Raw genomic sequence first — 16,573 nt, 5'->3', positions numbered from 1 at the left:
CCTCTTCCAAAATACAAAAAGCTCATAGAGGTCAAACCAAACAAAAGAACGTCTGCTGGCTGTGAATTTAGCGGGGCATTACAGTAGGTTTTCCATTTATTATTTTTTAAACACTTGGCCGTCATGTTTTACAGTATTATAAAAGTACAGTGTTGTAAAAGACACCCCCCCCCACACACACACACGTCTCCCAACGTTGTATGACATTTTGATCAAGTAAACAAATGTAACAGAACATTGTTAGAACATATTAGCACATGAGAACAATCATCAGAGGACGCTCATTATGCTGCAATTCAACACTACAACCTGCGTCATTACGCAGCCTCCAAAATGAGACGTGACTTATGTCACTACATGTGTCTCTCTCGCCTCTGTAAAAGTTCTTTGTTCATAGCACCCCTCAGTTCTTGGATGTAGTGAAGGAGGACATGAGGATAGTTGGTGTGGGTGAGGAGGATACAGAGGATAGGGTTAAATGGAGGCAGATGATTGGCTGTGGAGACCCCTGAAGGGAGCAGCCCAGAGGAGAAGAAGAAGAAGAGTTACAGTAGTGCCCACTAGTGGCAGCACTATTTTGTGAGCGGAGGTGTCATTCCCGCCATAAGAACGTCATGCGTCCGTGTTATCCGATGAGACTCGCCGGAAGTTTTAACCCCGCGAAACTGCAGCAGCAGATCAGACAGTGAGTGAAGGGAGAGTGAAGAAGCTGCAGCATGTGGTCTGCTGGGAGAAGCTGCTGTACCAGGTACATTTGTATTTACACTTTAATGTCCTGTTTCTTATTTAGTGCTGACTGTAGTTTGACTGTAGTTTGACTGAGCCCTGTAGCTCAGTGCTGTTCATGAGGTTGATGTGTTTGTTAGGGAACTAGATGGACGTTCTCAGTAGAAATGTTTGATGTAGAGAAGGGACGGATCATTTGATAGAAGAATTATTAACATGCTTGGTGCCTGCACAGTCAAATGTGCAGTAGCTGCTTTTATCCTTTGGTTGTGTCGCAGTTTCTGTCGTGACCTCGTAGGAAAATAGTCCCAGGGCGTATTTGGACCCGATAGAACAACTGATACTGATAATCCACGTCCTGGTCGTTCAAAAACGTGAAGTTCACAGAGAAACCAAAAGTGATGCAGAACTTCATCATCTCAGGCAAAAACTACTGCACACACTGGTTGATATACAGTGTAGTACTTTGAAATGAACATACAGCAGCATGAGTACTACAGTAATGTGTATTGTGGCTGTAGTGAAAGTAGATCAAGTCTAATGTGGGAGTTGGGGGTTTATGAATGTAAATATAAACTTTTGGCGTGAGGCTGCAGCTCTAATGTTACAGACTGAGAGACTCTACAGGCAGCAGGGGTTGGAGCCCCAAGTCTGGTCTGTCCTATTGGTGGCACGGACCTCAAATCACTGGGACCAGACAGCCCACAGGCAGGGACCAAAGAGACCACATTGCTGCCACTGAGCTGCCGGTGTATTGTTTCTACAGCACCGACAGCTTCACTGTACAAAGTGACATAGTCTTTGATATATGATGGTCACAAGATGTTTTTTGGACTGATGATTGTAACAGCCCACACTAACGCCCCAGGGAACACTACTCGCAGGCTAATACACAAATTAGTCCAATGTTAACTGAAGGCACATGAAGATAAACATTCATTACTAAATAAACAACAGAAAGTAGAGAAACGAAGTGTAGAATAAAAATTTAAAGATAATAAACAACGATACTTTCAGACGGAAGACCCTTAATTGATGTTGACTCTGCTGAGAAGAGAAGGTAAGCGTCCTCGTTGTCTTGGCGTATATAAAAATCTAGTTTGATCCTTATTGTACCCATTAAACTCCAAACCCGCATCGTTAAACGTTGTTATTACAGCACCACATACCGGTTAAAGACGCCTCTCGAAATAAGGAAGCGGCTCTTAACTGTGATAGGTGGAGAGCACGCGTCACTTCCGCCAGTATGCGCTGTGATTGGCTGAGCGCACTCGTTCGGTTTTTCCGCGAAAATATCTGTTCAAAAGCTCGTGTCCTCGTCGGACATTCAGCTCTTCACTTCCTTTTAAAAATGCGTTTATCTGCAGTTACTGTTATTATACCGTCTGTTTCTCTGTCGTATAACGTGAAGGGGACGATGTCAGAGACGCTGCTAATGTCACTGTTGGTGACGTTAATGCTCCAGGTCGCCGCCGGTAAGTTCCGGGTCTTTAACGTTGCGTCGCTAACGTAGTCTGACTAAAACATGAGTTCTCACCGTTATTGTGGTGTTAATGTCTGACATGTGTCTGTTTTTCACCTCGTTAAACTTTTAAAGCCTTTTTAAAACTTTAAACTCGGTTTTTAACGTTTGTTTTCAGCTTGAGAATCAATGAAATGTTGCAGTTGTTAGAGCCTGTCAGCTTCAGTGTTGAGGCAGAGTTTGAGCTTTAGTGTCTAACTTTGTTGTTTTTGTTGAGCAGCTGCAAAACTCCAACAATTAGTTTAGATTAACAACATAAACTGTGATTTATTTTGATTGTTGACCTAAAGTCTCTTTTCCAAGAAGGAGGCTCATGTTTTTGTTGATTCAGGATCTTTGGGTTTTGGACTGTTGACGTCCTAAACCAACATCTGAAGCTTTTATTTCCTGATTATTTGATAATGTCAGTAAATGTTAGTGTCAGGATTCTTGTTCGACATCTTAACACTTATTTCTCTCTGCAGCTCAGAACAACATGAAAACTTTACTTTCAATCCAAACACAATTAGCTCAGATCTACTAACATGTACAACTAATTTCATATCTAATCTCCTCAGGTGACAGAGACAACCTCACATTACTCTGCTGTTAGATTAAAGTGGATCATGTTTGCTTCGTGGTGTGTGTTGTGGTGTGTGTTGTGGTGTGTGTTGTGGTGTGTGTGTGTGTGTAGGAACAGGGCTATTAAAATGCCCAGACAGCAGCAGGATAACAATGGACACATCACAGTACATGTGAGAGTGTTTGGTGAGGACAGATGTGGATGTGCTCAGTGTAGCAAATCTTGTCACATGACACAAGGACTTTTATTTTGTGGACAGGTGAAAGGACTAAAACTGGAGCAGAGTGAAAAGAGGTGGAGCTGCACGTTTAGATGAGAAGAACAGTTGTAGAGACGTTTATTAAATGTCTGAAAGGTTCTTGTCTCTTAAAGGTGTTTAAACCATCTGAATAGACACTCACCAACACTGAGGTTGTTGGTGAGTTGGTGCTGAATTATTACTGTACAGGACAATTTAAGATGTTAATAAATCAAAACAAACATAATCAGCTCCAGGATAAATGGTTTGTTTTCTACAGGGCAGGTTGGTGTCGATTGCCCTTCACTGTAAGCCAAAGAAGGTGGCACAGTTACTTTTGAGTGTCGTCTGGATCCCCCAGTCAACTTATCAACATACGCACTGGATTTTAGGACAGCTGACCACGACGAGGAGGTCTACGTGTATCCATTTGGGGACAGGATTCCGCCACAGATGATGGGGTACAGAAACAGGACGAGTCTCATCCAGGAGCACCTGAGCAGTGGACTCATTAGACTGAACCTGTCCCGGGTACAGCTGTCTGACAGTGGACCATACAAATGCTTTATCCCCAAACTGAAGGCTGGCTGCACTTTCAACCTCACAGTTGGTGAGTGTGCTGAATTATTACTGTACAGGATTTGGGCATTTTAGTTCATCAAAAATAGGAAAATAAAATGTCAGGTTATTAATAACTTGGTTCCTAAACATTGAAAAAATACTTAAACAGATTTGTATCTGATCACAGTAAAACCGGAGGCACCAGACAGGAGAGAGGATGATAACAACAGTACGACAACACCTCCAGTGGAAAACCAGCCTGGTAAATATGTTTTGAATTAATGTCGTGTCTTTGACAAACTTTGGTCGGACTGTAAGAGTCTGAGGATCAACAGTCACGTTACTGTGAGTTTGACCTTCTTCCCAACATTTTCTGATGTTTTCTCAGAGGATGAAAAGGTTCATTTCTCAGCCAGAGGACGTTATGGTCTCATTGGTGTTGGTGCTGTCCTTGGCATCATCATCATCATCACCTTCATCATCCTGAAACGTAAACAGATCCGTAAGTAACAGACTTCTGCCTTTCAGTGATCAAGTGTGACTCAGTACATTTACTCCAGAATTTACTTTTTTTATTTCAGGGTCAGTGAACATCAATTAATATCGTTGGCCCCAGTGTTGGCCCCAGTGTTGGCCCCAGTGTTGGCCCCAGTGTTGGCCCCTGGCCAGATGTTAGTTATTAAAATAACAATAAAACACACAAGTGCAAGTGAAACATGAAGCAGCTGAATAAATCCAATTTAAGCCTAAAGTAGTCTCTCCTGGTCATGTCTCAGGTGCCTGAACTGTTTCATAAACGTCCCTTTGAAACTGTCTTATTTAAATCACTGCTCCAATATTTCACAATACAACAGCAAAGTTTAGAGAAAACACATCCATCAGATTTGTTTGGTTTCCTTTGGACAGGACTCGACCCTGAGTTAACACTCATCTTTAGCCTGTTCTTCTTCTTGCAGAGCATTTCTGGAATCAGCTCAGAGGAAGAGAGGACCAAAGAGCAGAGCCAGTGGAAGAAGAACATGAAATGAAGATGCTGAACAGGGAAGCACCTGAGCTGGAGTGAACCTGGAGAGTCCTGCAGGAAACACCCTGGGAGGAGTCGAGGTGGAGGAGTGAGAATAAAACCAGATGTTAGAGATGCCAAAGACTTTACTGGACCAAAAAAAAAAAAAAAGCTGGACTGTATTTTAATGAACCGATGACATCAGGTCTTTGTCAGGTGGATTTCATCAAGAATTTTATGAAGGATAAATGTATTTATGTAATTATTTTTTATTTGTTTATTTTTTGCACTTTCAGCCTGTTAAACAGTTTTCAGACTCATAAGACCCAGAACCAGACTCTTCTATTTCTCCACTGCAGCTTGTACGTCTTTTAACTGAGACGAGCAAATATCAGCACATTTCCCTGGTTTTATTCTCACTCCACTGGCTGGTTGGATCTGTGTCAGGAAGCCACCTGCAGGACCTGAAGGGGTCATGACATTTGGGGTCTTTTCAAGATGAGTCCACCCATTTCTCCAGTTGGTTCTTGTCTTCTTGAGAATTAGCAACTCTTACAACCTAAAAGAAATTTGCACAAGACAAATGTAGTATGAGGCTGAAGCATTATCAGGAAACACTACAAGTCACAACATGAACCAAAGAGAAAAATCTGTTCAGGTGTTGAATTTGACTGTAGCTTTGAAATATTTGTGGTCCAGTGTTGCCAACTCCTCAGTAAGGAAAGTAGCTATTGGCTGTCCTGAAAGTCGGTAGAAGTCGCTAAATGTCATCGCCTAATTTGAGTAAGTGTCATGTTGCTTGTCAATTTGTAATGGACACTGTGGGAGAAAGGAATAATGCTGTGGGAGAGCTAAAAAGTGAGTAAAAGACACTGTAAATATGTTTAGAACTGTAAATGTATTTTCAGTTGATCTTTTGTCAATTTTTAAATTTAGCCAGTTAATAGACTATTTTTCAAAATAACCCAAATTACATATAATCAGTTTTGTCCTGTATTCTAACCCTCCTTTATCTGGGCCTGGGAAAAGCAAAGTGACCTAAAAGAGACAGTGGTGGGTTGTGCATTTTTTTTTTTTTTTTTTTTTTTTTTTTGTGTGGTTTTTGTTTTTTGTTTCTTTTTTTTATTCTTAACTTTAGCTCCACTTAGGACTGAAGCCTGGAGTATTTTTGACTGTATAGTTTTGACTGACATTGTGAGATCTTCACAGACACAGAGTAGACGAGGTGGTATAGGTGACTGAGAACGTCTGATGCAGCGAGTCAAATGTTGACAATGATTTATTTTAGAGTGATAGTGTAGTAACTTAACATTTACATTTACTTGCCGCTCTGGACGGGGAGGGGCTCACAAAAGCACCCGCTGCTTGTGTCGTGTACAGTGTGGTAAATATAGCGACAAAGTTGGCAACAGTGTTGTGGTGTAATGTTGAGTCTCATGTTGTTTAACTGTCAGGACTTTAACACCAGATTCCATGACAGAGATTTAAATCACTTTATTGGCTGCAACTACAAATGAACCAAGTGTTGAAACTGATTTGAATGTTCAGCTTCTGTTCCTTAAAGCACTTTAAGTTTGTTTCCAGCTGCTTCATCTATTTATTTTCACCCTGTTTTCTGAAACAAATTTTATTTAACTTTGGGTTTTTCTTCTCTCTTCTTTCTGTTGTTCAATGTGCTTTGTTATATACAATAAACTCTGTTGTCCCTTCATGTCCCAGTCTGTCATTATTTTGATGATCTCAGTATTTAGTTATTTAATAACTGCTTCAGCTAAATGACAGTAAAACACACAACAGCAACTGTATTTGTTGAGCCCTTTTAAAAACACAAAACAGGTCAAATCTAAATATCAACATCTCAGACTGTCAAAGGTCACTGAGGACAGGGGAGTTTCATGAAGACATTTAAAAACAGATCATGAGGAGGCCTGTCTAATGTGAAGGGCAGCTCATTCCACAGTCCTGGTGCTGCCTCTGTCACTTTCCTCTGGTGGATCCAATCATGCAGCTGGTTCTGGTTCTGGTTCTGGTTCCACATGTGTCTTTTAGATTTGTGTTTCCACTCTGAACAAATGAGCTTACTGTGTAGTGTCACGTGATTATTGTGGAAATTAAAACACAGAAACACGGTGCAGTGACATACAAGCAAAACCCATTTCAGGGACTTGGAAAATCCCCGGACCCCTAGTCCTCATGTTCGGCACAGGAAACCAGATGGACTCAAGTCAACATGTCCTGAAGGACTAACGCTAAGCTGACGTTAGCTCGGCAGGTGTTAGCATGCCGAGCTAACGTTAGCTAGGCATATGTTAGCATGTCACTCTAATGTTAGCTAGGCATGTCTTAGCATGGCGAGCTAATGTTAGCGAGGCAGGTATTAGCATGCAGAGCTAACGTTAGCGAGGCAGGTGTTAGCATGCAGAGCTAACGTTAGCTAGGCATGTGTTAGCATGTCGAGCTAATGTCAGCTAGGCATGTGTTAGCATGCTGAGCTAATGTTAGCTAGGCAGGTATTAGCATGCAGAGCTAACGTTAGCTAGGTAGGTGTTAGCATGCCGAGCTAATGTTAGCATGCAGCACTAATGTTAGCTCGGCAGGTGTTAGCATGCAGAGCTAATGTTAGCTAGGTAGGTATTAGCATGCCGAGCTAATGTTAGCATGCAGACCTAATGTTAGCTCGGCAGGTGTTAGCATGCCAAGCTAATGTTAGCATGCAGACCTAATGGTAGCTCGGCAGGTGTTAGCATGCCGAGCTAACGTTAGATAGGCATGTGTTAGCATGCCGAGCTAATGTTAGCTAGGTAGGTGTTAGCATGCAGAGCTAATGTTAGCTAGGCAGGTGTTAGCATGCCGAGCTAACGTTAGCTAGGCATGTGTTAGCATGCAGAGCTAACCTTTATTTTTATTAGCTAACCGCGTACTTCCTGGTTTAGAACCGAACATTAACGGAACCTCAGCATGACGACGTATATAGCCCCGCCCCCTCTGCTTCAACCACCAATCAGGACGCTGAGCGAAAAAAGATCTGAAGACGTGGGAGATCAGCCACAAAATTCCCTGTAGTGTCTTTGATAAACATCGGGATCCTCGGTGCCATTGGCCTTGCTGGTCTTATTCTTGTCCTGGTGAAACGCAGAAAGAGTTGAGTATCAAACTGCTTAATGCGACTTAAACTTCCTAAGACTTGAAAACAATGAGGTTTTTATTAAAGCAGATAGTTTGGTATCATGTAATACACACTAATGCAGCACAGAGCTCTTTACACTGAACATCAGTTTGTTTTGCTTCCATTTGCTTTAATTCATCAACATTTATATCAGAATCTATCGTTAATATGGACATTATAAAATCCACTGTATTGTCTGGCTGTGTTTCCTTTTATTACACCAGCTTTCTTAAATAGTTTGAATTAGGTGGGTCACAAACTGTTGCTGTGTTTCCACAGAGATCTGGAGGAAGATCAGAGGATAAGAGGGGACCAGAAACCTGTGGAAAGTGGTTTTTAAGAAAGAGGATGAAGCCCCAGAAGATGCTGCAGAAAATGTCAGAAAATCTCCTGCAGGGGGTGAAGTGGTGGGGGAGGCTCAAACATGATGTTTGGTCTTGGATAACGTCTATGAACTCTTCAAGATGCTGTTGTGAAAATCAAGTTAGTAGAGGAAAAGTTGATAAAGTTATAAACTCAAATTTCTGGCCAATGTAAGTACAATGTTTTAACAGTGTCAGTTTAAACCATGGTGACCATAAGTTAGCCATGGTTTTTGTAGTAAAACTGTTGTACAAATGGTAATGAATATGCCAAATAATAAAAGTTATGATACTTGGTTACTACTCTTACGATACTAAAACAAAGGTTAATTTTTGTAAGGGTAACTTCAAGAACAACGGTACAGAATTCAAGTGAGCTAAGATTTCCAATGTTTACTGAACAAAAAACACATTGCTAATACTTGTATCACTTATATCACTAGCAATTAAATGCTAATTACAGTTGTACATATGACTCCTGTTAGTTTTAGAATATGTTGTGCATTTAGGGATCAACATTACTCTATTGTCAGTAATATAAGATATAACATATTATTACCATATTGTCCTTATATTAGGGATAATACAGTAATACAGGTTTATACTGTACATGACATTTTTGGAGTCAGGATTATTTAAGTGAGTAATTATGTTTTGCTTATGCCAGATGCCCAAGAAACCAGCAGTCAACAGGGATTCCAAGTGTAAGGAGTGTCATGGCCACATTCACATTAAATGTGACAGAGCCTGAAATGAACAGCTCAATGTTGCTAACGTGCTTCATGAAAAACACAGATGACTCCCTGCACACTGGCTGTTCCAAGCGTCCGATGTCTGGTAACCTGTGTGAGCAGATATCCAAAGAACTGTGTGGGGGTAGAATGGAACCCTATGTATGGAGGGCATCGGAGGCCACAAAGGTGATGGATTTTGGAGATCCTGAGCCAAGCCATCTACCATATTTTGGCCACCCTGCACAAAGCAAAGCCAGAGAGAAATGCCTTAGAACTAGGTGACAAGGATCCTATTTTGTCACTGCAGATGTTATAGTACAGCCCACCTCACAGTGGTAGCATTAAAGACACTGGACTGGACAAGTCTTTCTGTCACTATTGGAGTCAAACACAAATGTATATGTACAAGTCATAATCAAAGACTTCTACTAACCCCACTGTGAGTTATGATGCAACTGGCTCAGTAGTGAGGAAACTACAGAGACCAAACGGGATGTCTGGCCATGTCTTCTTATATCAGGGCGTTCTGACAGGTAATGTGAGCTCAAGTGTCCCAGTCGTGCAAATGTTGTCAGAGAGACATGATGTTAATGCAATAACACACTGGCAGACAGAATGGATACGTGCAGGTGCACCAACTCCAAAAGAGGTTTGCTCGGAGCTTTGGTCAAGGCTTTTACTCCTCATCCTGATCTGAAGACTTACATCAATGTGTGCTGTGGCGTCTTACTTGGTAAGTCTGCAAAAGTGCCACCTTGTTTTGTCCGGGCTGATGTTGCACACTGCATCAAGATGATCTGCCAGTGGGACTGCTTGAAGAAAAAAACACATCGCATTAAAGATTTCTTTGTGAGATCAATGGCACAGCTTCTTAAGTCACAGTCCATGGACGCATGGATGCTAAAGAGCTACTACGCAGCATTACCACTGTGGCTCTCAGTGAAGCAGAGGGCAAGGACAGCTCTGGAGTCCCCCTCATATCAGAAAGGTGCAAGAAATACCTGAAAGCCTGAATTGCACAAGAGTGTGTCGTCATTCCAGATGTAGAGGGGGAGGAACTGGAAAAAGCAGATCAAACGCAGTGGGTGGGCGACCAAACAGACAGAAATATGAAGAAAGCAGGTCACTTGCTGTGGCTAATGGAGATCGTGGTAATATGCACTTCCTCCCTGAGATCATTCCCAATGTAATCTGGCTTGCAAGCTACTTACCACTCTGGACAGGGGTAATGATCCCTCACTTCCAAAGCACCAACGTCATCGCAAGTTCAGCCAATGTTGAAGCAGAGTTCAAAAACATCAAACGTGATCTTTTCAAGCATGAAAACTTGTCGATTCGGGTGGATCGATTCATTGCTCGACATCTGTCCTTCATTGAAGGCAACATGCACATTTGTTATGCAAAACAAAAAAGTCAAGAGGAGGGTGAAGAAGATGCAGCTGTTGCAACAGTGATTGTCAAAGAAGCCAATCAACTATCAAACATAACTTGCAGTGTAGATGTAAAACCAGGAATGGATGCTTCCTGTTCTGGGAAGTCTGACTTTGTCACAAACATCCATCCAACAGAGGACGACTCTGTTGAAAACTGGAGAGGCCTAGCTCTTCCACCCAAAAAGAGAAAGAGGAATTCCTATCTCTCTCCTTGTCCTGAGTGGCTCCATGCAGATCCATCTGTGAGGGGAAAGACTGTCAGTGCTTATGTTGTGCTTTCATCTCCACCATCATTGGAAAATCAATGCCACAACATTCATGTGTTCACTTCACAAAGCAGTGCTCCTCACAGTACTGCAGTCTCAGCACACAAGCAACAAGGGAAATACCATTTGTTTGTACTTCTGTTGCTGTACTACAGGCTTCTGGCATTGCTCATCTTCAGACTGCAGTGGAAGAAGGCCTTAACCTTCTGGAGTCCCCCTGCCTCAGGCCAATCCAAAGTCCATCACAGTGTCCATCTGCATTCAAGACAGACTCTACATCAGGAGAAGACCTCTGTGCAGGGAAAGTGTCTCACAGTTACAGTCTGGGAGAACTTCTGTGGATTGACACTGACGTGGGAAGTAATTCCATAGAATTTCCATTGAGTGAATTTCCCCCCAATCTGATGCTCCAGGGAGAGAGACTTACTTTAAGGGCAGTCATCGCTTTCAAAGGAGGCTTAACGCAGGCTAGTCTTGGACCTTATGTAGCCTACTGCAGGAGGTCTCCATGAGTCTGGGAGATGTATGATGACCTGAGAAGTGGAGTGACAGGAGTGTCAGAAAAAAACTAAATCTGCCCACATGCAGTGTTATACACAAAGGCTTGACTGCACTGTTTAAATTTAATATCACAAGTATTTTTAGGATCCGTTTGGATCTTACCTTGTTACTTCAACTGTATTGTTAAGGAAAACCAAACGATTGAGACTATTTCGGGTGAGTTTGGAGCATGTAGGGGGGCTGATGACGTCATTACCTAAAATATAATGTCTAACATTAGAAAAACCGAAATTTCTACAAACGATTGAGACTATTTTTGCAAAGTTCTGCGTTGGGTGGGGGACCAACTTCACGGAGGTCTTTTGAAATGACATTTGGTCATGTCCAACTGTTGGACCAATGCTGGGCTCTATTAGGATGTGGTTGGGACGATTAAGTGATGTGATTGGACAGTGTATTTCTTGGGTGTATATTGATGGGCTGTGATGTTAAAAATGGCAGCCAGTCACAGTAAGTACTTTTTAAAGTATATTACTACTAAGTATATTTTATAAGTATATTACTACTATTGAGCTTTTGCTTTGTTGGCATTATGTCAGTTAAATATTTAAATTACCACTGAAATGGTCAATTCTAAAATCTGACCACCTCAAACCACTGAGGGTGGTAAACATTTGAAAAAATCTGCAGGCGATACTATTATATGATTGACAGCTTGTACATACACACAATACTTGTAGCTCCCAGCAATTTCAAATAACATTTTTCTGCTTGAGCTGGAGCAGTCAGAGCACATTCCTCTGCCATAATGGTTAGGACATTATTCATAAGCACATGGATAATATTCGACATAATAGGGTGAGTCAGGCAATAGGTCATAAGGCTAAGGTCATGTCGATTACATAACAGGGCGATCCTTAGAAATGCTTTGTGTTTGAGTGGTGCTGTTTTGATTATACAAATCTATTAATGAATCACACAGTGAATATATTTTTCCAGTTTTTCCAGTTTTGAATTTTCTTTGTCCAAACGAAAATTTTTACAAACGTTTGAGACTATTTTTGCGAAGCTTTGCGTCGGGTGGGGGGCCACCTTCACGGAGGTCGGTCAAAGGCTCCTCTTGAAACGAGGAAGCAGAAATTAGGCCTGGCTCTTGCCTGTGATAGGTGGAGAGCATGCGTCACTTCCATCAGTATGCGCTGTGATTGGCTGAGCTCAGCCGGTGTTGCTCTTTCTGTAAATTCACCTTGTAAATAAGAAAAATATACACACAGTATTTTTTATTTCACTGCACCATACTTATTTTATTTTATCCATGCTGCTTATTTTGGACACTTATTATATGTTACATGTAACTCGTCATGCCTATGCTCTGTGTTTGCACCATCTCACCAAAACAAGTTCCTCATAATGTGAACCCCTCATTTATTTGGCAATAAACCTGTTTCTGGTTCTGATTCTGATTCTGAAAACAGCTTTGTCTGACAGGGACAGTGTGGGGCTGAAAAGCAGCCCTGGACAATGACCAGTGACTGTAGAAGGAGTGGACATAGCAAGCCTGCTTCAGGTTTGAGGTCATATAGGAAGTAGCTGCTGACTCCAACAAGCCCTGGCTCCTACTTCCATTGAAAAATCAGTGCCAGTTGTCACAGTCACTATTGTTGCCACAGTAATCATTGTGGCTTTGTCGTCTAAATTGTTGTTTGACTATGCTCTTTAATATTCCTAATTTTTTACGTCAATATTTGCTCTGTCACATAAGCTATTAACCAATCAGGTGCCTCCTTTCAACCAGGTGTGGAACACTATGGGTGACTTCACCCACTTCTATTTATACCATTAAAGACTGATCCCAGCCCAACCCAGCCCCGGTGTTGGCCCTTACAACTCCACACAAGACAGTGTTAAGTTATAGTGAAGGTTTGTGTAATACATAATAAAGATGAAGCCAAACTAACAGGATTCAGTCTGTCTCTGTCAGCTGAAGTAGTAAGATTGATGATGGAAGTGCAGAGTCAGTCTTTGAGTATTTTTCAATTAGTTCCCAACATCCAATGAGGCAAAGTCTTTTAGAAGAACTGGGTTTAAAGTCAATGCTAAGGAGAAGTGAATCTGCTCTGATGACACGCACTGACCAACAAATATCAAATAGCATTTTAGTTAGAAATCCCCATCCCCGATAGACACCATGAGGCCGACAGTAAAACACAGTGAGTCACAGTGTGGAGGAAACATTCAGACATGTCTGTAACGTGTTCTGATCATGTGAATTATAATTTCTTGTCTTTCCTCTTTTATCCCAGTTACTAACACGGTTCACTGGCTAATTTATTAGTGATACTCCTTAAAGTTGATCTGGATGTAATCAGTGCAGGTTCACATGGTTCTACTTAGCTGATTCAGCTCTCGCACCTTAAACAGTGAACCACTGCAGATCAGGAACAGCCGACAAGGCCTGTAGTTTGGGAGGTGGTCTGACCCAGTCATCTAGCCACCACACTTTGGCCTCTGTCAGAGCCGCTCACATCCTTACACTTGGCTGTTTTTCCTGTATCCAACACATCGACCTTGAGGACTTAATGTTCACCTGCTGCTCAATCTGCCCAACACTCTGGCAGGTGCCACAGTAAGAAGATGATCAGTGTTATTCACATTATCTGTCAGTGGTCAAGATGTTATGGCTGATCAATGAATTAATAAATGAAATAAATGACATGAGAAGTCAACACTAACATAAACCAGATCAACAATAAAACATCTGACAGGGGAGACACAACATCATCACTGGGGTTTTCATTCTACATTTTTTAGTTAAAAAGCTGTTGAAAGTAAACGTAAAGCAGCCTGACGTGGGGGACGAGCCAGATGTTGACAGCCTACATCACGTTTTTCACCATGTGTGTGTGTGTGTGTGTGTTGCACTACACTACAAACTCCTCGTACCAGACACAGATAAACAGCAAGTGCAGGGAGTTTGAGTTTCACACTAAAAGTCTGGCTCCTTTTCTACAGTCGGTGATGGGACTTTGGACTTCTTTGGTCATTCTTCCTTTCGCAAACTCTGCAACCGGTAAGTTCATGATCAAAGCTGATTCTTGATTTTATATCTGAGGCAGAAACACATTTTCAGTCTCTACATGTTAGACAGTATCATGGCCTTTGTCAAAGAGAGTGGCCTGCTTTTATTTTGTAGTTTAGGGTAGAGTAAGGTAGGGGATTTTAGATTAGATTTCACACTTGTGATTTGTATGGAAGTTACTGTCTGGGCCCCTGTTTACAAGCTCTGGCCTCTGGGGGCCCCTCTTCACAGATGAGGAAGAGCATGATTGAGCTGTTCCAGCTGTTAAGGCTATAGCAGCAAGGAGGTGCTGATCACTTCAGGAATGGGAGCATGTTCCAGATTGTCATGTCCCCGTGTGATGGCACTTCAGGGATCATGTTGCCGTGTTTGTGATTTCATTCAGGTTTGTTAAACACTTGGTGGTCATGTTTTACAGTATGATAAAAGAAGAAACTGTTATGTCAAAGCAACTGAGCAGTTTCACATGCCCCACCTTCACTGTGACCCCGCCTCTACGTACCTGTAGTGACGTCACTGGTTGACGTAATACAGCAGCACAGGAGTGTACAGGTTGTTACAGGAGCAGCTCACACAGACACAGACAGACACAGACACAGACACAGACATGATGTTGACTCTTCTGCTGATTGTAACATTTACAGACGCTGTGACCGGTAAGTTTATGATCATTGTAGTTTTAATCACTTTTGGAGACCAGAGAATGTCCTGCTGTATTTTACTGCTCATACTGGGTTTGTAGCGCAGAAAGATGATCAGCTTTAAAACTTATAGTTCCTGTGTAGCCCACATCATTAACGTTATAGTCCAGAGATACATAGACATAGAAACGTAGAAACACGTAGGAAGTGTGAGAGTAGCATTAGGTCCTACTGTGGGGACTTTATCTGACCCGGGATCTGTCACCGTGTGGACTGGATTTGTGCCCGGTGTGGGGTTTGTCACCGCGGGATTCGTGCCCTGTGCCCTCCACAATTATCGGCACCCTTGATCTTAATACTTCGTAGAGCCCCCTTTAGCCAACAGGACAGCACTTAATCTCCTCTAACATCTCACAAGGTTGGAGAATACAGAGAGAGGGATCTTTAACCATTCCTCTTCGCACAATCTTTCCGGATCATCCAAGGTCCAGGGTCCTCTCTTATGCACTCTCCTTTTCAGTTCATCCCAATTCAATTCAACCAGGTTGAGGTCTGGGGACTGAGATGGCCATTGGAGGAGCTTGGTTTTGTGTCTGCTGAACCATTTTTTAATAGATTTTGCCACATGTTTTGGGTCATTATCCTGCTGAAAGACCCAATAACAACCAATTTTGAGACGTTTATTAAATGTCTGGAAGGATTTTGTCTCTTAAAGGTGTTTAAACCGTCTGAATGGATCGATTGTTTCCACAGGACAGTATCGGCTCGTTTGCCCGACTCCACTGATCAAGGCTGCAGCAGGTGACAGGGCTGTTACTGAGTGTCATGTGGATCCTCTAGTCAACTTGAAGACTAAGACAGTGGAGTTCAGTAAAGTCGACCCCTATGAGGTGCTCCTCGTCCATCGATCTGGAGAGGTTGATCCTGATCACAACAGCAGCAGGATAAGTCTCAGTGATGAAGACCTGAGAAGAGGAATTGTGAAACTACAGATCTCCCCAGTGCAGCTGTCTGACAGTGGACTCTACAAGATCCATATCCAACAACTGAAGGCCAACTGTACCTTTGACCTCAGTGTTGGTGAGTTGGTGCTGAATTATTACTGTACAGGATATTTTTAGATGTTAATAAATCAAAACGAACATAATCAGCTCCAGGATAAATGGTTTGTTTTCTACAGGGCAGGTTGGTGTCGATTGCCCTTCACTGGAAGCCAAAGAAGGTGGCACAGTTACTTTTGAGTGTCGTCTGGATCCCCCAGTCAACTTATCAACATACACACTGGAATTTAAGAGAGTCGACCTCGATGAGGAGGTCTACGTGTATCCATCTGGGAACAAGACTCCGCCACAGATGATGGGGTACAGAAACAGGACGAGTCTCATCCAGGAGCACCTGAGCAGTGGACTCATTAGACTGAACCTGTCCCGGGTACAGCTGTCTGACAGTGGACCATACAAATGCTTTATCCCCAAACTGAAGGCTGGCTGCACTTTCAACCTCACAGTTGGTGAGTGTGCTGAATTATTACTGTACAGGATTTGGGCATTTTAGTTCATCAAAAATAGGAAAATAAAATGTCAGGTTATTAATAACTTGGTTCCTAAACATTGAAAAAATACTTAAACAGATTTGTATCTGATCACAGTAAAACCTGAGAATGAAAATCTGAGAATCAACAGTCACGTTACTGTGAGTTTGACCTTCTTCCCAACATTTTCTGATGTTTTCTCAGAGGATGAAAAGGTTCATTTCTCAGCCATAGGACGTTATGGTCTC

General features: G+C 42.1%; 1 protein-coding gene across 1 annotated transcript in view; it reads left to right on the top strand.

Annotated features, from left to right (window-relative positions):
- The window catches only part of LOC113128045 (uncharacterized), a 62,612-nt gene that overhangs the window by 27,120 nt on the left and 18,919 nt on the right, over positions 1-16,573 (top strand). The window contains exons 4-5 of the mRNA XM_026303088.1: positions 15,548-15,874; positions 15,975-16,304. Of these exons, the coding sequence (XP_026158873.1) occupies positions 15,548-15,874; positions 15,975-16,304 (657 nt within the window). The remainder of the gene's footprint in view (positions 1-15,547; positions 15,875-15,974; positions 16,305-16,573) is intronic.

Source organism: Mastacembelus armatus, chromosome 1, assembly GCF_900324485.2.
Source record: "Mastacembelus armatus chromosome 1, fMasArm1.2, whole genome shotgun sequence".
NCBI lineage: Eukaryota > Metazoa > Chordata > Actinopteri > Synbranchiformes > Mastacembelidae > Mastacembelus > Mastacembelus armatus.
The sequence above is the reverse complement of the archived record's forward strand: the minus strand, read 5'-3'. Positions and strand labels throughout refer to the sequence as shown.